Source organism: Schistocerca serialis, chromosome 5 (assembly GCF_023864345.2).
Source record: "Schistocerca serialis cubense isolate TAMUIC-IGC-003099 chromosome 5, iqSchSeri2.2, whole genome shotgun sequence".
In the NCBI taxonomy this organism is placed as follows: Eukaryota; Metazoa; Arthropoda; class Insecta; order Orthoptera; family Acrididae; genus Schistocerca; species Schistocerca serialis.
In genome coordinates this window covers 129,275,715-129,297,096 of record NC_064642.1, presented here as the reverse complement: position 1 = coordinate 129,297,096, position 21,382 = coordinate 129,275,715, and the positions used below count along the sequence as shown (strand labels likewise).

Genomic DNA, 21,382 nt, shown 5'->3' with positions numbered 1-21,382 from the left:
CTTTCTTTTTGGGTAGCAGGGTAGAGGGTGGCCTGTCACTGGGATATATCTTTCTCCTGGATGTGTTTAAAAGCAGCAGTTTTAACACATTGTGATGGACTTAAGTTACGACCTTGGGCAAACTGTGGTGAAAGTATTCATTCTCTTTGACCCTGTTTGCTTGTACGTGTTTTAAAGACTAGTCATTCAAATTTGGTTAGGCTCTGACTAACATGTAATATGTTGTATCCAAAAGGAACCGAACACAGGCTGAAAATAATGTCTTGAGTGAAACACAAAAATGGGGTGGGGGGGGGGGGGGGGGGGGGGATAATAATATTTATTAATCATGCTCTACATAACTATTATCTTCATTGTACTCACCACGACCATTGCCATCAGCATCATTGATAATGCCATTGTCATCATAAGATATAGTTTAAAAAACTGACAGTTGTGACAGGTCAGTCTACAGGCCCTTTGCACAGTTACAGCAAAATTTAAGTTCGTGTACAAAAATAAAAGCATTATTATCTCCTTTCTTTAACTAATATGGGGACCTTCCAGTCTCAGAAAATGATTTTGTGGTGAGACTTCGCACTTAAAGTTTTAAACATAGCTCATACGCACCTCATCTATGGTCATCAGCAGTGTGGCAGAAGATAAGTGAAGTAGCTCAGTCAGTAGCGTAATTGTTTTAAAAATTATAACAACTGTTAAATAAAGTTAATTACCTAAAGCATTATCAAGTAAATCATAAATAATTTTATTTTGTTTTTTGAAATGGCTGTCACAGCTACTTAAAATGTGAATTACACTCATCAATATTTTCTTTTTAAAAAGTTGAGTAATTTCACATTCATTTTCAATGGAGGTAAATTAATTACCACTGTCACAAAATTCTGGATGGAGTTTCAATTATATAAATTTTTGTACAATATCATGTTTGTCAATTTTGTATTTTATGTGCAAGCACCAGAATGATGATTGTGATAAAAACATGAAAAACACAAAATATTTTGGCATCTTGCACAATATGTGAAGGATGATCGTTCATAGGAACAATGTGTTTTAGAAGATCTGTTGAAAAACATACTTCGTTGATTTTCCTGAAAACTTCTTTTTCATCAAAAAGCCTGGAAGCATACCAGGCGTATTGGATCATTTCCTTAAAAATTGACAATGACAGCTGATGATGGACTGTTGATTGTATTTTTATACAGTCTTCACAAAAATTTATTCCTCTATTATTTTCAGTAAGATAAGCACAATTTGTACTTGCTTTATCAGATTTTTTACTTGTCTATAAAAATAGGTGTCATATGGTTGAACAAGTGGAGTACGTTTCACTTTAATTGTACATGTTGGTGATTCCTTGTCGTCTTGAAAGATTTTGTCATATAAATCAGGCTTTGCTTGTCCACCCCAAGAGTCAAAATTAACAGAAACTGTACTTCACCCATGTGAGACTTCAAACACTGATTGAGATAGTCGTTATACAGTTCATTCCCAGATTTGGTAGATGTTATGACGTTTATATAATTTTTCTCGTATTATTTCAATATTTTTGGAACTCTGGGACAAAAGTCACTGGGTTCCTCTTGTGTGTACACAAACACACACACACACACACACACACACACACACACACACACACACACACACACACACACTTGAGTGTTCGGATGTTTCCAGAGTGAGAGCATATTGAGTGGTATATGTATGTGTCACTTTATTCACGTCGTGTCTTTGCTTCCTCTGACAGCTAGAGTGCTGTTGTACTCCAACTGATGCTGACATCCTGGAAAGAAAAAACAACCAAAACTAAAGTATTTTGTCAGAGAATCGTAAAAATAGGGAGCAAATGAATTTTTAATGCCCTGCAATGAGTACCTGTCTGGTCAGCATTGATAACAAAATCTTATATATATATAGTCTGGTCAGCATTGATAACAAAATCTTATATATATATATATATATATAAGATTTTGTTATCAATGCTGACCAGACAGGTACTCATTGCAGGGCATTAAAAATTCATTTGCTCCCTATTTTTACGATTCTCTGACAAAATACTTTAGTTTTGGTTGTTTTTTCTTTCCAGGATGTCAGCATCAGTTGGAGTACAACAGTGTATGTGTGGATGGATATGTGCGTGTGTGCGAGTGTATACCTGTCCTTTTTCCCCCTAAGGTAAGTCTTTCCGCTCCCGGGATTGGAATGACTCCTTACCCTCTCCCTTAAAACCCACTTCCTTTCGTCTTCCCCTCTCCTTCCCTCTTTCCTGATGAGGCAACAGTTTGTTGCGAAAGCTTGAATTTTGTGTGTATGTTTGTGTTTGTTTGTGTGTCTATCGACCTGCCAGCGCTTTTGTTCGGTAAGTCACCTCATCTTTGTTTTTTTTATATATATATATATATATATATATATATATATATATATATATATATATATATCTTTTGTGTTCGAGTGCTTACTAGGCAAAGCTTTTATTTTAATAACAGTGTAGCTTACAGTACCACCATTGTTAACGATCCTTTTTTTTTTTTTTTTTAGTACAGCTCAGAGTCATATAGATTGTCAGAGACAGAGCACCTCCTGCTGCTAATAAGACGAATACATCGTTTGTTTGTTAAATATTTTTACAAGCTTCCAAGAGAAGTGACTTACTTACAGATACCTGTGTAGTTACTAGATTATTTTTGTAATTTCTTCCATGTTCGAGTACTTACTAGGCACAAGCTTTTATTTTAATAACAGTGTAGTGTACAGTACCACCGTTGTTATCAACCCTTATATCAACCCTCGTATGATACAGGCTTTTGTGTGTTTTGATTAGTGAAGCTCAGTGTCGTTTAGACTGTTAGTGAGAGAGCACTTCGAATTCCTGTTGCTAATAAGCCAAGTACACCTACTCATACAATTATTGTTGGTGGTGACTTGAATCTACCCTCAATATGCTGGAAAAATTATATGTTCAAAGTTGGCAGCAGACCTAAAACGTCATCCAAAATTGTACTGAATGCTTTCTCAGAAAGTTATTTTGAACAATTAATTCATGAGCCCACTCGAAGTGTAAATGGTTGCGAAAGCATACTTGACCTCTTAGCAACAAATAATCCTGGACAAATAGTGAGTATCATGACGAATACAGGGATTAGCGACCACAAGGCAGTAGCTGCTGGGCTGAATACCATAACACCTTCAATCATAAAAAAGAAACGCAAAGTATAGCTATTTAAAAAAGCTGTTAAAAATGCTCTTAACACCATTTTAAGACCCAGTCTGCCCTACTTCCGATCTGATCACGTAAGCGTAGAAAAGTTGTGGAATGATTTCAAAGCGATAGTATCGACAGCAATTGAGACACACATACCACATAAATTAATAAGTGATGGTACTTATCCCCCATGGTACACAAAACAGGTCAGATCATCAGATCACTGTTGCAGAAGCAGTGAAAAGAGCATGCCATATACAAAAGAACATAAAATCCTAGGACTGGCAAATTTTTGCAGAATTTTGAAATATACCGTGTACTTCAATGTGAGATGTTTTCAATAATTTCCGCAATGAAACTCTGTCTCGAAATCCGGCAGAAAACCCAGAGATTCTGGTCATACATAAAGCACACCAGTGGCAAGATGCAATTAATACCTTTACTGCGCAATAACAATGGTGAAGTCACTGATGACAGTGCAAATAAAGCAGAGTTATTAAACACGGTTTTCAAAAACTCCTTCACCAAAGAAGATGAAGTAAATATTCCTGAATTCCAATCAAGAACAACTGCCAAGATGAGAAACATAGAAGCAGCTTAAATCACTTAATAAAGGCAAGGCTTCCAGTCCAGATTGTATACCAGTCAGGTTCCTCTCAGAGTAGGCTGATACAATAGCTCCATATTTAGCAGTTATATACAACCGCTCACTCACAGAAAGATCCGTACCTAAAGACTGGAAAATTGCTCAAGTCACACCAATAACCAAAAAGGGAAGTAGGAGTAATCTGCTGAATTACAGGCCTATATCAAATGGTTCAAATGGCTCTGAGCACTATGGGACTCAACAGCTAAGGTCATCAGTCTACAGGCCTATATCACTAATGTCAATTTGCACTAGGGTTTTGGAACATATACTGTATTCGAACATTATGAAGTGCTGAAGTACCTTGAAGAAAACGATTTATTGGCACATAGTCAACACAGATTCATTAAATATCATTTTTGCGAAACACAACTAGCTCTTTATACTCATGAAGTAATAAGTGCTACTGACAGGGGAAGTCAAATTGATTCCATATTTTTAGATTTCCAGAAGGCTTTTGACACCGTTCCTCACAAGCATCTTCTAACCAAACTGCATGCCAATGGAATATCGCCTCAGTTGTGCGGCTGGATTCATGATTTTCTGTCAGAAAGGTCACAGTTTGTAGTAATAGATGGAAAATCTTTGAGTAAAACAGAAGTAATATCTGACATTCTCCAAGGAAGTGTTATAGGCCCTCTATTGTTCCTGATCTATGTTAATGACAGAGGAGAAAATCTCAGTAGCCATCTTAGTTTGTTTCCAGATGATGCTGTCATTTACTGTATTGTAAGGTCATCAGATGACCAAAACGAATTACAAAATGATTTAGACGTGATATCTGTATGGTGCGGAAAGTGGCAATTGACCCTGAATAAAGAAAAGTGTGAAGTTATTCACATGAGTACTAAAAGAAAGCCACTAAATTTCAATTACGCGATAACTCACACAAATCTTAAGGCTGTAAATTCAACTAAATGCTTGGGGATTACAATTACAAATACCCTAAATTGGAACAATCACATAGGTAATGTTGTGGGTAGAGCAAACCAAAGACTATGATTTATTGGAAGAACACTTAGAAGGTGCAACAGGTCTAGTAAAGAGACTGCTTACACCATGCTTGTCTGCCCTATTCTGGAGTATTGCTGTGTGGTGTGGGATCCACATCAGGTGGGAATGACGGATGACATCGAAAAAGTTCAAAGAAGGGCAACTTGTTTTGTATTATTGTGAAATAGGGGAGATAGTGGCACGGACATGATACGTGAACTGGAATGGCAATCATTAAAACAAAGGCATTTTTCGTTGCGACAGGATCTTCTCATGAAATTTCAATCACCAGTTTTATCCTCTGAATGCTAAAACATTCTGTTGACACCCACCTACATAGTGAAAAATGATCATCATGATAAAATAAGAGAAATCAGGGATCCCGCAGAAAAATTTAAGTGCTCATTTTTGCTGCACGCCGTTCGAGAGTGGAACAGAAGAGAGACAGCTTGAACCCTCTGCCAGGCACTTTATTGTGAATAGCAGAGTAATCACGCAGATGTAGAAATTCAGTATCAATTTTAATGTGTGGGTTCGAAAAGTGGCTGCAGCAGCCAAGGTTTCTTCGATCATCGCTGTTTCTTTTCTTGAAACAAATTTTGTCACTTTTCACTGATGAATTCAGTGCTTATTTTCAATCTATGAACCCACCTGTCAGAAGTCTTGAATTCAAAATGTGTAAACTGTTGTGCTGCTGCTAAAGCCCACTGTTGTAAACTGCATGTAAGTCACTTGCGCATAATTCTGTCAGCTTCAACAAAATGATCACACATCCAGGAACTGATTGCTGCATACTTATCAAATTGATTGCCTCCTTTTTTTATTTCTTCTTCCCTTTGGGATAAATATTCCTTCTTTCTTAATCGGCTGCATCATTCTTTTTGTAATGTTTTTAGTTTCCACATGGGGGTGAGCATTTGCGATATTAACAACATTAATTTGTAATCCAAAGAAAGACCGTCTATTTCTCTTCTGGTTCATATTCATCTGGTGAGCTGTGGTCTTCAAACTTTTGGAAAAGTTCATCTTCACAGTATTATTTCAGCCACCATGTCCATAGTACGTCTGTAAATTTCGTCACCCAGCAAGAATGCTTCATGAGAAATTGTCATTGAAGATTCCAATGCAATCAAATTATTTGCAGCAAGCAAGCTTTCGTAATGAACAACTGCGTCTTTTAACATAACCTTTGACACTTCACTGTATAATGAATCTACAGCTTCTGTTACTTTCGTGATGTCTTCATTGACAAACATTTTTAATTCACAGTATTGTGAAAATTCCAGTAACATTTAAAAGTACAGAATTCTACAATCTCTGCGAAAGACAGGAATGAGCTGGCATCGTAGCAGATCAGGCCCGTTGCTTGATTAGTTCAGTACTTCCTGACTGTCTGCGTGTGTGTATATACAGTAGGCAACAGCTATACTCCACTTTTCAATGAAGACACCGTTTCCTCGAATTTAAAAGAATATTTATAACCTTTCCACAGCTTATAATATCACCTAATTTTGTAATAACATTGTAATGACAGTAATTAATACTTTACTTCCATTAAAAATGCATTTGAAATTATTCAGTGTTTTAAATGAAAGTATTGATGCATGTAAGTCACATGTGACAGCCATTTCATAAACAAAATAAAATTATTTATTGTTTAATTATAATACCTTAGGTTGTTAAATGTGTTTAAAAGTTGTTATAATTTTTAAAACAATTAAGAAAACAAAATAAAATAAAGTTCCAGATCAGCCTTATGACATTCTAGCATGTTACTGACAGCTATTTCACCTGTATGCGGGAATGCTACTTCAACCATATATGAGGTGCATATGAGCTATGCTAAAAATTTTAGAGCCTTTTTTCTCGGAATTTTCTGGATAGTGTGCTTTAAGACTTCTATGATTGGACACCCCTTGAGGTATACTACCAGCCTGCGAAGTCTCATCCCGAACTGAATTTCCAAGACTGGAAAGTCCCCTTGTAAGTGCAGAAATTATATCATGCAAGTAACTCCAAGAATATTTCTTTCTTTTTATGAACTTTCAAGCTTAATCCACACTAGCTAAGGTTTAAGTTATAGTTGTACAATTAAAGCCACAACACAGTATTATTAGCAACAACTCAAACATTTCATTTTATGAAGAATAGCGTTTTGAGCCATCAGCTGTACTTAATATACCATTATTCTCAACCAGTTTCAGTTTTAGCAACAACTATCATGGAGGAAAAGCTGTACATTGATGGATCAAATCTACATTAAATTCAAACAAGATACAGCTGTATGTTCAGTACAAACCTGCTTCATAATATTCTTCAAAGTATTAAGATCCATAAAAATATGCTAGTGTATTCTAGATGTCTCTTAGCTTTTAAAAATGCATGTCACATAGTTAAACGAGGAGGCAAGACCCAGACTTGTCACCATGTCCAGTCTCCTCCACCCCCTCATACAATCTCTAAGACTAGTTATTTCTAAGTTAACAAAGATACTCCTTTTTCTCAGGACGAAGAGTATGAAAGATGAGATCGTGATAAGTTTATTTAGGAGATGATGTTCAAACGCAAACATATTTTCTAGAGAATGAATATTATCTAATCTTAAATGTAATTTCTATAGCAGATTTTTAATTACTTTTGTATTGCCAAAAGTAAGATTATTTGTCAGTATCTAGCAAAAAGAACAAATCTGATTTTATAGGCTAATTAACATTGTCAGAGATAGAGTTAAAGTGAAAAAATATATTCCAAGCACATAACTGGAAATATAAAAATATAAATGAAATATTGTATACAGTTGACCAAACAGCATAATAATCCCGAAGGTTCCCTTTTAGAATATAAGATAAGCAAATTTCAAAGAAACAACATCAGAATGTAAATAGTATTGAATGGTTCATTTGACACAGAGCTATTTCATCTGCTATTGAAGAAGTATCACAAAGGTACAGCTTCATTTCAGGTGTCAAAATTGAAATTAATTTTAATATAATATGATCGTATAGATAAAAAAAATGTTTACATAGTGGTGGCAGGAGAAAATGCATAAAAAGGTTAAAGAAATATGCAAGCTTTCAGTACCAGTGGCGCCTTCTTCTGGCAGAAAGGTTGAAGGTGAAGGGAGAGGGATGAAAGAAAAGAACTGGTGAGGTTCAGGAAGTGGGGAGAGTTTGGAAAAGATGCCCAAAATCGTGAATCGGGAGAGACTTAGCAGATGGGATTAGAAGGAAAGACTGAGGGGGACTGCACCGAATAAGATTTGAAAACCTGAGAGCTTAAATGTGGGAGATAAGGTAATAAGAAAGATAGAGATTATTGACAAAATGTAGTGCAAGAGTTAACAAGAGCAGAAAGATGAGCACATTATATTTGACAGAGGTGGATGGTGGGGAAAAATAGACAGTTGAGAAAATAAAAGATATAGAAAATGAAAAGTTAATGAAGAAAGGAATAGTTTCTGAGAAGAAATGCTGAAACTGAGGAAATTAAAAAAAAAAATTATTGTTGTTGTGGTCTTCAGTCCAGAGACTGGTTTGTTGCAGCTCTCCATGCTACTCTATCCTGTGCAAGCTTCTTCATCTCCCAGCACCTACATCCTTCTGAATCTGTTTAGTGTATTCATCTCTTGGTGTCCCTCTATGATTTTTACCCTCCAATACTAAATTGGTGATCCCTTAATGCCTCAGAATATGTCCTACCAACCGATCACTTCTTCTAATCAAGTTGTGCCACAAATTTCTTTTCTCCCCAATTCTATTCAATACCTCCTCATTAGTTATGTGATCTACCCATCTAATCTTAAAAAAAAAAAAAAAATAATTAACGTAAATTAAGGCCATGTGGGCTGTGAGAACCATGGACATGTTGTACTGCCAGTTTGCACTTGGCTGAGTTCTGAGAATGTTGTGTCTGAGGGAAGAATTCAGGCAGCATTAGCAGTGAAACGCACTGAAGTCATGACTGTCATGATGTAGAACATGCTCTGCAACAAGATACCATGTGTTGCTATATACACACCCCCTGTCTGTGTCCATTTATCCTAACTGATAACTTGATAGTAGTCATACCAATGTAGAGGGCTGATCACTGTTTACATGACAACTGGTACACAGTAAGTGTTGTTTCACAGGTGGCTCTCCCTACAATAGCGTATACTGAGGTGACATAAGTCATGGGATAGCAATATGCACATACGCAGATGGCAGTAGTATAGCATACACAAGGTATAAAAGGGCAGTGCACTGGCGGAGCTGTCAACTGTACTCAGATTTCCATTGTGATTATGGCCACACAGCAGGAATTAACAGACTTTGGATATGGAGGGGTGTTTGGAGCAAGATGAATGGGACATACCGTTTCGGAAATTGTTGCGGAATTCAACATACCAAGATCCAAAGTGTCAAGTGTGTGCCAAGAATACCATATTTTTATGCGCTACCCTTCACCATGGACAATGCAGTGGCCAACAGCCGTCAATTAATGACTGAGAGCAACAGCGTTTGCCTAGTTGTCAGTGCTAACATACAAGCTACACCATTTGAAATAAATGCAGAAATCAATATTGGACATATGATGAATGTATCCATTAGGACAGTGTGGTTAAATTTGACTTTATTGAGATATAGCAACAGATGACTGATGCGAGTACCTTTGCTAGCAGCACGACATTGCCTGCAGCACCTCTCCTGGGCTCGCAATCACAGAGGCTGGATCCTAGATGACTGGAAAACTGTGGCCTGGCCAGACGAGTTCCGGTTTCAGTTGGTAAGAGCCAATTGTAGGGTTTGAGTTTGGCACAAATGTGAAGAAGCCATGCAACCAAGTTGTCATCAAGGCAAAGTGCAAGCTGATGATGGCTCCGCACAGGTGTGGGCTGTGTTTACGTGGAATGGACTTGGTCCTCTTGTCCAACTGAGCTGATCATTGACTGGAAATTGTTATATTCAGCTACTTGAAGACCATTTGCAGCCATTCATGTACTTCATATTCCCAAACAATGACAGAATTTTTATGGATGACAATTCGGCGTGTCATTGATCCACAACTGTTTACGATTGATTTGCAGAATATTCTGGATGATTTGATTTGGCCATCCAGATTGCCTGACATGAATGCTATTGAACATTCATCGGATATAATTGATATAATTGACAAGTTAGTTCACACATAAAATCCTGACTGGCAACACTTTCACAATTATGGACAGCTATAGAGGCAGCATGACTCAATATTTCTGTAGGCGCTTCCAACAACTTGTTGAGTCCATGCCACATCGAGTCACTGCACTACACCAGGCAAAAGGAGATCCAACACTATATTTGGAGGTATCTCATGATTTTTGTCACCTTAGTGTAAGTTTCGCCAGTTACAGGCCAATTGTAGTGGCATTCAGTTCGAAAAAATTTCATAATTCTTTTCATCATTCCTGTTACACAACCTGCTGTATGTATTTACTGTTCAGTGTACACAACCTAACAACAGGACCAATGTTCATGGAAACAAATCAATTTCTCAAGTACTATAGTTCTAGTTTTGCCAGTCTAAAGAGACTTACAGCCTTGTTCTCTATTTTGTATACTATTTGCTCTGCAAGTCAGTTAAATCAGTTCCTTCCACCAGAATTTTTTTGTTTACTTCCAGTTCTCTTCCTGTGAAACACTATTTCATTTAATATTGTGTGCAAAACATTATCTGTTTTGGAGCAAGAACTAGATTATTAGAAATCCTCCATTGTTTGTTGGATTACCAATTTCCGAAACATTCTGTAACAATCATTTCCGTACCAACATTCCAGGGAACCGTGTCCTTTATTTTACTATTTCTTTCTGATGCAACCTATTGTAGGAAGACTTTCAATATGAAATAACAGTCATCTTCAGGGCAAACTGTTAACATCAGCAATAGTCATGTTAGAAATTCCTGAACACATTTTATTGTACATATACTCCCTCTTCACTTTCTGCTCAGTTGATTTTGAAGACTTGTGTATCACCTTGACTAACAAAAAAATGCAATTTACATGCATTTGTCACAACATAAGTGACTGTAATTCTGGTTCTAATTCAGTTACAGTAATGAAAATGGTACCATTGGAAAGCTAATGAATAGACCTTTACATTGATATGCTTTACATTGATATGCTGTATGGCAAGCTTCTGAGAATTTTCATACTGAAGGTCCTTGACCTTGGACTTTGACCTTGAATATCTCAAAACACCCCATCTTCAATTTTTTTGAAAAGTAAATATGATAAATATCAAGATGGCACACCAAAGGCATTATCCACAAAAAATTATTTTGTCTGCTTCAATACACTACCGAAATGAAGGTAACACACATATATGAAACAAAAATTATGATAAGTACAATCCACAAGTAATATTGTATAAAAATATGGTTTACATTATTATAGTGGTGTTATGAATTATTTACATTACATTATTTACATTACATTATTTACATTACAGTTGTAATGAAAAGGCAATGAAAAGTTATTAGATCTCTTCTCACAATTCTCCAACTAAATTGTTAATGTTCACCAGATCTGATGCAGGGAGATTGTATGTCCTTCCAGTTGGTGTCACTGGATCCACTCTTGTGATAATGTCACATTTTCTGATGACACAAGTGTCTGGTTTGACAGGAAACTCAAATGACGGAGATGGTCCATGTGAATGCGAGAAGTTGACCTTTACTTCATCTGTTTCTTCACATGTTAGTAAGACATATGCAACCCACCAATGACTGTCACACATACAGGCAACAAATCCATGTATATTTGTTAACAGCATTTCATTCACCATAGCAATTACTGGCTCTTCTCTACTCACTAAAGAAGCAGAATATGTCTTTGTCTTTACTAAACCTTTGTAAACAGGTATTACACAATGAAGCTTACGGGTACCTGGAATCGTCCTTGTATTTTTGAAATGTTGTTTCAGCTTGGCCTTATCTTCAGCATGATGGGAAACCAATGTATAATGGAAGACGCATGAAGGAATATTTTCCTTGCACCACTCAAACAACTGTCATTATGTCAAAATATGATTTTCGTAAGGTCACTTGAGGCTGGCAAGTCTTGCTAATCTCTTTACAGTCCCTGCTACCCCATCACGAGGTCCTTTACCATGCATTGTAGCAAAAAAAAAATGCCATTCCGCTGTAACATCAAAATCTTCTTGATGGTAAGACAGATTCATAAAGTTCTTTCTGATTTTGTATTGGGTAGCGCATCAATCTGAAAAGTAATAAATGTGCTTTGGCTTGTGAAACTGACATTTTATGAAACTGATGAAATTTGTCTGGAAAGGATAAACACACACCATATCATGCTGAAGGCAGTCAGATATTTCCACATATGATACATGTCGTATTTCATTAATGCTCGAGTCTCTATAGTAAGCTACAAATGGGTGAACTGTAGCCTGTGAATTATTCCAGTGGAATCCGTGTACCTTATCCTGAGTGGTGAAAGAGTAATTTTCTGCAAAGTCACAAAGAACAAGAAACTCGTTTACTTTGAGACCTTCTTTAGTGATTTTACAGAAATGTGACTGCTGCTGGGAGATAAATGAGTGCCGTAGGGGCTGTTGTAACCCCAATGCAAACACCTCAATGAAATCATCTGTTAACTTTGTTATAGCCTCTAGAACTTCCTGCCTGTAGTTAACCAACAATTACATGCAATCTCGTAAATGCAGTTCTTACCAAAAGAGACCATACAGATAATCAATTAGTCTTGTCACGCCGGGACAATAGGGACATGAACCTAAGAAACATACTGGCAGTGCAGGATTACATTTAATGAATGCTACACAGTGCTTGTATGATGGTAATGTGTATTCTTCACTCTTTGTTAGTGGTTGGATTTGGTGTCACTAATATACCATGTTCTGCTACTAACTGTTTTGCTCTCCGTGCCATGTAATCTGAAGCAGAAAATTCTTTCATAGTTTTCCTTATATTCCAACTCTTTGAAAGTATAGTTAGAATTTGTGTTTTGTCGCACATAGGTCTGAATTGTGAAACTCATCTTTCAGCTCTCTTCTTTTTCTGGTTGTGCCACATAAGTATGCTCCAACACAGAGGCTATTTCTTTCAGTTTTTGCTTTGGGTACTTTTTCTCAATCTGAAGCCTCTTTTCCTTCACAGGAGATTCGCCTAAATACTGAAGGCTACTATTTAAAGCATCGAGTGCCAGATCAGATGCTACTCTGGAAGTACCTGGCACAACTGAGGCAACAGCTGCAGTGATTGTTGGGCTTTGTGATTTTTTTTTTCTACATTTACTGCAAATTTTCCCACATAACAATACATTAGGATATTTGTTTATCATCCACTCCTGAACATTCCTTAAATTCTTCTGCACTCTTGCATGACCTTCTTCCCCAAATGGATTGCGCAACAATAAAATTTTGCCTTGAAATCCATTTTTTACTAAATATTACCTTACGACACATATACACTGCACTTTGTTAAACGAGCCACAGCCATAAAACATACGAAACAAAATTTGCGTAATATGTAGAGATCAGTGGACTAATGGTGACTAGTTGAAACTGGATACAGAGCTGCTTACTGCATGTTGATGATGTACTTAAGTTGACAAAATAATTTTTTGTACATGAAGTCTTTGGTGTGCCATCTTGATATTTACCATATCTATAGTAACATACTGGAGCGATTAAATACACTTTTTTTCAAAAAAATTGAAGATGGGGTGTTTTGAGATATTCAAGGTCAAAGTTCAAGGTCAATGACCTTTAGTATGAAAATTCTCAGAAACCTGTCATGTGGAGTATCAACATAAAGGTCTTTTCGTTAGCTTTCCAATGGTACCATTTTCATTACTGTAACTGAATTAGAACCAGAAATACAGACATTTAGATTGTGACATAGGCATGTAAATTTTGCACAAATTCCAAACTTCCCAGACATGTAACTTTCTTCACAGCTGTAATGCACATCTGCAAATTGGTATTTTTCCATCTCTTATCTGGGTCATTGAATGCACCAAAGTTGAAAGAAATCTGATAGGGTCAGAGGTGCGTTGAAGTGAGATGGAATGATGTCATAATCCCAGGTGTAGCACTTTTCGCCCTTTGTCCAATGTCTTATGGCATGTAAGATAAAGTGATTGTGTGGGTCAGTGCGAGTGGGTGAGTGTCATTTTGTAGTTTTACTCCCCACTGTGTGATAACATTTTTAGCAATTTTCTCCACATCTGTCTCTTTTAATATTTGTAAAGTTGCATGTCTATAAACTTCGCCCCACATGCACACACACACTCTTAGATGATGTGATGTATTTATAAATACTCAAAATAAAGAACATACAGCTTTGAGATGAGAAACAGTATTCTTTTTAAAACTGTTGACCACCTCATACCTAGAGTAGAAAGAAGGAAGAGTGTGTGTGTGTGTGTGTGTGTGTGTGTGTGTGTGTGTGTGTGTGTGACATCTACATCTACACTCTGCAAACCACCATGAAGTGCATGGCAGAGGATATGTCCCACTGTACCACTGATTAAGATTTCTTCCAGGTCCATTCATGTTTATTGTTTGACTGCCTCTCTGCATGCTGTAATTATTCTGATCTTGTCCTCACAATTCTTATATGAGCAATATGTAGGGATCTGTAGTGTATTTCTAGAGTCGTTATTTAAAGCTGGTTCGTGAAACTTTGTAGATTTTCTTGGGACAGTTTCTGTATCTTCAGGAGTCTGCCAGTTCAGTCTCTTCAGAATTTCTGTGACACTCTCCACCAAGTCAGACAAACCTGTAACCATTCATGCTACCCTTCTCTTTATACATTCAATATCCCCTATTAATCCTATTTGGTACGGATCCCACTCATTTGAGCAATATTCTACAAGAGTCACACGAGTGATTTGTAAGCACTTTCCTTTGCAGACTGTCGCACTTCTCCAGTATTCTACCACTAAACTGAAGTGTACATCTGCTTTACCCACGACAGAGCCTGTGTGATCATTCCATTTCATATCGCTACAAACATTACACCCAGGTTTTTATAGTCAATAGAAACCTTTTTTAAAGGAACGATTTTACATTTGATCTCGCTGAATGTTTATACAGCTTCCTTCAGACAGCACTTAATTATAGAGAACTGCGTCATCTGCAAGAAGTTAGAGTTTACTGTTAATATTGCCTGCAAGGTCATTAATATACAACATGAACAACGAGGGTCCCAACACATTTCCCTGAGGCACACCCAAAGTTATAGCTACACCTGTATATAACAATAGGATGAGGAATTCCGCCTTCTGCAAGACACCTTTCCAGTTTTGTTTTACCCAGACCACTTTCAGCACTTTTATGCTATCTTCAGTGGGTTTTTATTTTATTACTGTAAAATTGTTGTTATGTATTAACATTTAGTGAACCTTTTGGTACATAATATTTAAAATTGTGAATGAATAATTGTTGTAAAATATTATACATCATTTGTTCATAGTTCACGGTTGAGATATTTATTAACAACCTGATGCACTGTGTGTTGTTATAACGTTATGTCTAAAATTATAGTTATAGCCTAATTGACTAAAGAGTGGATGTTTACATACCTTACATGATGCTATTGGGTATTTATGTTGGTAGCTAGTCTGCTACACAAGCTCGGACATAATAAGAAGAACTGCAATACCACAAGATGATTCTGACAATGCCTCTTCAATATGCTGCATCCTCCCTACCAAAAAGTCCTCAATCTAGTCACAAATTTCAGTTGATACCCCTTATGCTAGTACTTTTGACTATAAGTTTGGTTGTGGTACTGAGTCACATGCTTTTTGGAAATCAAGAAATACTGCATCTTTCTAACTGTCTTGATCCATGGCTTTCAGTATGTTGTGTGAGAAAAGTGTGAATTGTGTTTCACATGATTGATGTCTTCACAATCCATGTTAGTTGGCATGGAGGAGGTCATTCTGCTAAAGATACCTCATTATGTTTGAGCTTGGAACATGTTCTAAGGTTCTGCAACAAATTGATGTCAAGGATATTGAACGGTAGTTACGTGGATCACTTCCACTACCCTTCTTGTAGATGGGTGTGACATGTGCTTTCTTCCAACTATTGGGCATAGTTTTTTGTTCGAAGGATCTACGGTTGATTATAGTTAACAGAGGAACTAACTCAGCTGCAAATTCAGTGTAGAATCTGAAAGGCCTCGATTGGACCCTGGAGCTCTGTTCAATTTCAATCATTTCATCTGTTTCTTAATGTCACTGACACATGCTTATTTCACTCATTTTTTCAGTGGCATAAAGATTAAATTTGAGCAATTCCTGTGTTTTCCTTTGTAAAGGAACATTCGAATACTGAGTTAAGCATTTCAGCTTTTGCTATGCTACCCTCAGTTTTAGATCCTGTCACATTTGCTAGGCACTGGACACTAACTTCGGTGCCAGTAACAGCCCTTTTTTTTTTGACAGTACTGTGGTACAGTAGTCATGCTTCAAGCATTGGTCTCTTGACAGCCAAAATTGTTTCATTCATCATCTTTCTGTCTATAGTCCTATGATTTATTTTGCAGTAGTCTTTCTTTAGAAGTTTCTTTACAGTGACTGTGTACCATAGGGGGTCCCTCCCATTGTGACTGTTCTGCTGGGTTCTTATCTATTTAGTGTATGGTCAACTATTCTCTTAAACTTGAGTTGCTCCTGCCCTGTGCTGGAAGTTTCAAGTTACTCATTGAGATATGACACTACTGATTTTTTATCTAGTTTACCGTATATACACACAGAAGTAGTGTCATATCTCAATGAGGAACTTGAAACTTCCAGCACGGGGCAGGAGCAACTAAAGTTTAAAAGAATTGTTGACTATACACCGAATAGAAGCTTAGGCATTACAGCACTGTAATCAAATCCAAATGTCTTTATGGAGCAGAAACTTTAATTTTAAATAGAAAGAGGGATATCGAAGAAATTCGAAAGAAAGAAAGATTAGAAAAATATTAGGCTCCAATATTACTAATGGAGAAACTCGTAGGCTGAGAAGTAATAAGGAAATAGAAGAATACGCAGACATACATGATGGCATGAGAAAACGAAGACTTAAACTGTATGGGCACATTAAAAGAATGGCACCCACTAGGTTGACAAAACAAATAGTAGAATTCTACGAAAACAGAAGTAAGGCCAAAACAGCCAATAAAATGGATTGATACAATTAAGAAGGATCTTAAAGTAGCCAGTATAACTCAGGGAGACATTACAGATAGAAAAACATTCAGACAAAAGATATTTGCTTGGAAAGTTGGTCAGTGGGAAATTAGAAAAAGAGACTGGGACACCATGGTCTGATGACCTGGTATTAGGTGAACTTAACTGCTTTTCAAGACCACATCGAACTCTGGCACTTCGCTATAAATGCTTCGGCAGTTAACCATTAGGATTGTAAAGACTCTCATGTGTGGGAATCATTTCTTTTGATCTTACTATGATACTTCTGGGTAAAAAAAAAAAAAAAAAAAACATTTTGTGCATCCTACACACAGTCAGCTACCTGGTTAGCAACCTCTGATGTGTAGTGCACACTTGACCCATTTTAGGGCACCATACAGTTTTCAACCCCTATGGTGCAACTCCAGAAAGTTGAGGCCTAGCTTATCACAGAACCTTCGAAGTCTCTGGTTTAGTCCTTCTGCTCAACTCAGAACAAAGAAGCCGCAGTCAGTTTTGAGCACAATGCTGCAAATTGTGAGCTTCCATGAAACTCCATGTGCAAGGCTGGTCTTCACAACCTTCTCTGCCAGTTGCCAGAATAATCCAAGTATGACCTCGGAGCCCAGGTGACAGGCATCATTTGTTCCAACGTGCACCACAATCTGCAGTTGGTTGCATTCTGTTCTCTCAATGGCTGCTAGAAAAGCCGCTTCAACATGTTGAATGTAACAGTGTAATTTGCTGTTTAATTTATTCTTTAATTTGCAACTAGTTTCAGCCATTATTCAAATGGTTCTAATGGCTCTGAGCACTATGGGACTCAACTTCTAAGGCCATCAGTCCCCTAGAACTTAGAACTACTTAAACCTAACTAACCTAAGGACATCACACACACCCATGCCCGAGGCAGGATTCGAACCTGCGACCGTAGCGGTCACGCGGTTCCAAACTGTAGCGCCTAGAACTGCTCGGCCACATCGGCCGGCAGCCATTATTCAGCAAAGATTTTTGTAAACAGCAAGAGCTTCACATGTAAATAAAAAAAGAATACATTGTCAAAAATATAATATTTATAAATGAATTTTAGTCGTACAGAGTTTCTCTTTCGAACTAATGAAGCAGTGCTTATGCATCTCTTTACTTGGCTTTTTTACTAAGCCACCCCTTGTGCAGCACTGGTTGTGACATGTCGTAACTACAAACCTGGACAGTAAAAATCATAAATTTTTGAAGTCTTTTCAATTGCTGTCCTCATAATACATTCATTCACAAAAATAATCAGGGCATCAGTGGCACTATTTATGATCATTGCCAGGAAATAACAAATGATCTTTGCCTTTTGATGTCTAAGAGGTATGATTTCAATTACTGAAAACCTGGGTTACTCAGAAGCTTGGGCACAGTGGATATGCAAAATTTTGATTCAATTTTGCACTCTTGCACTCTTAAACATTGGAATGAAAGATATTTTAACAAATTTGGATCTTCAGTTGCATCTTTGAACACAAGGTCAAGAGACTGTATATGGAAGAATTGCTCTAGAAATGAGAAATGTAGAGGTGTGTGTGTGTGTGTGTGTGTGTGTGTGTGTGTGTGTGTGTGTGTTTGTTTGTTTGGTCCACCTCACACTCACAGACATAATTTATAAGTTTATTGACCACAAGAATTATTTGATATTCTTTGGTGTGACAGTACAAGATTACATGACATATTTTTGTGAAAGCCAAAGATAAAATTGTAAATATTGCATGTGACAGATTTTGTTGCATCAGCTGTACAACCCAGACATATAGAACCATTTGATTTTTACCATTTAAAATTGCTAAATGAAAATTTTTAGGACTATTGTTTTGAGAGTGACGAGACATTGAAATGCATTGTACACTCATGGGTGTAAATAAGTTATTGTACTGAGTGAGGATACATGATGTAGTTAAACAGTTTAAAAAAAAAAGTATGCAGAATGACAGTGATGTTTTTAGATGTGGTACATTCGAAAACAGAGAGAGAGAGAGAGAGAGAGAGAGAGAGAGAGAGAGAGAGAGAGGGGGGGGGGGGGGGGGCAGGTACCGTTCCTATTCTTTTTTTCCCCTAGATACTGTTGGTGCATTTAGATTAGACTGATGACTTTACTGGTTTTTGCTAATTATTTCCAGCCCACTTTCACCATATGGTGGAGAGAATGAAGACTGGTTTGGATTTTCGCCACGCATTGATGATTTCTTGTAAGTAACTTCTCTGTTTCTACACACACATTTAACAGTGTAAACAACAAAATGTAAGTTTGTGCACAACAGTGATCACTGATTTATATGTCACATTTAGTTACAGCTTTGTCTTTCCTCCAAACAATGCATATTTTGTGTGTGTTGCATTAAGAGCTTAATGAAGAAAACCTAGAATAGTAGCAAAAAAAATTGTAAAACTGTGTAAAGATGATGGACCTCTATTCATCAGTCTTATACTAGCCCACAAGTCAGTTCAAATATGCAAAATATTATGGCATGTTTTCAACCTCTACAACTGGAGACTGGAAGATAAGTGGAAATATTGAAATGCCCTGTCTGTTTAATGCCTTCCGACAGACAGCCTTATAATTAACATGTATAGTAGTTGTAGTTGAAGCCACATTTACATGCAGTAGGAGAGCACATTTCACTGCCCCATTCGTTATAGAGTTCCCTACTGTCCCCATTAAAAATAATCTTCTGAAATAGAGTAAACAGGTACAGACTTTCGGCATCTCGGCTGCTTTCAGTAACAGTGCTACAGAACAGCAGCTTATGCAGAGCAGCACACACAGGTGTGCGGTAGGCCCCAGCAGCTGCAGGTACGCAGAGTACTGGCACACCCACGGCCGGCACTAGGCAGCAAGCAGAGAGCACTATGTCATAACTGCTACTTGTTCATAATTCCTCTGTTTTCACCAGGGGAAAGCAATAAAACAAACACCAATCAAGAACATCTATTTCTGCCAATGAAAAGGAGTAATGCAAATGCCAATAAAGGACATCTAACATCCTTCCTCCTCATCCTCAATATCCTATCAGATTATGTTTACAGCCCCTTCTGCCAGTGTATAAGAAACTTCTTTCATTCAGTAGTTAAAGCAACCTGAGAAAGGCCATTTGCAACCATGGCTGAAAGATTGGAGAATTTTACATGTGGTCACATACCCAGAATAATTTTAGTGGCCGATCTTGAAATTATGTTAAGTGCAAATGTTATCTAAGGTATTCAGCATATTTCTTTGAAGATTGACCAGTCCAAATTTTTCATGACTAATATGACCATCTTCATAAATTTACATGAACAGTAATTATTGTATGGTTAACAGCAATTTTTAAAAATTAACATTTAAATAAATCTCTGAAGCATCTTTAGATAACACAGTTTGACTGTTAGTTTCTGGTTTTCAGTTTCATGGCAATGTGTAATTGTGTAATATTCATTGTTTGTAGTGTTTATTGATCAAAGATATTGCATTTTATTATGTTATTTTATTCCAGATTTTCTCTCAACTTCCATTTAAATAATATTTCTTTTTATGATATTCTTGAATATGCTCAAGCAGTAACTGCACTGGTGCATCACATGTATATTAAGTATTTTGTTGCTCTCTGTGATAACTGTTAACTTTTCACACAGCTATGTGAGAGTTTGAAAGTACAGTAGTGACTATCTTACATCACGACAGTGCTACAGCAAATGCATCATAGTGTCAAATCTGTATATGAAACCATTGTAAATTTTTTGAAGTGTAAACTGTAGTGAAATTAGTTATTCATCTTCCACTATTATGGAGGCACATGATGTTTGTCACAAACATCACTGGTAGCCAACAGGAGAATATCTGATAACCATTTCTTTCCCTGGAAAGAAGCAAGAATGTATAATTATGTGTTGCATATACCAATCTTTTTGTGCATTTTCAGCCAATATAGCATTTAGCAGCCTCTGTGCACTTGACATTTGTTAACGTTTCCAAGCTCTTACAAGAAATTTCCTCCAAAACAATCACATGAAACTTAAGTCCATATCTATTACCTAGTATGTGTACTGTTTACATTAGGATTCACCCCTGTTTGTTGTTGCTCTTTTTAATTCACTATACTGTTGCTGTTCTGACCCGGTACGAGCTATTCACAGTCTCATACTTTTATTAGTTTGCTATTTCACTGCTTTTCGTTGCCATTGTCATCTTGATGATTCTGTCTCTTATATTTATCGAGACCACATTCTTTTGTGATCTTCATTTACACTTTTCATTGATTTTTTCTTTCACTGATTTGTAGAGATATGAAGTTATTGTAGTGGTTTGCTTAGTCAGCCGTACTTCGAAATTTTTTTGACATTA

General features: G+C 36.9%; 1 protein-coding gene across 1 annotated transcript in view; it reads left to right on the top strand.

Moving 5' to 3' along the window:
• Nucleotides 1-21,382, top strand: part of LOC126481485 (CAAX prenyl protease 2) — a 71,338-nt gene that overhangs the window by 34,263 nt on the left and 15,693 nt on the right. The window contains exon 5 of the mRNA XM_050105266.1: nucleotides 19,182-19,250. Within this exon, the coding sequence (XP_049961223.1) occupies nucleotides 19,182-19,250 (69 nt within the window). The remainder of the gene's footprint in view (nucleotides 1-19,181; nucleotides 19,251-21,382) is intronic.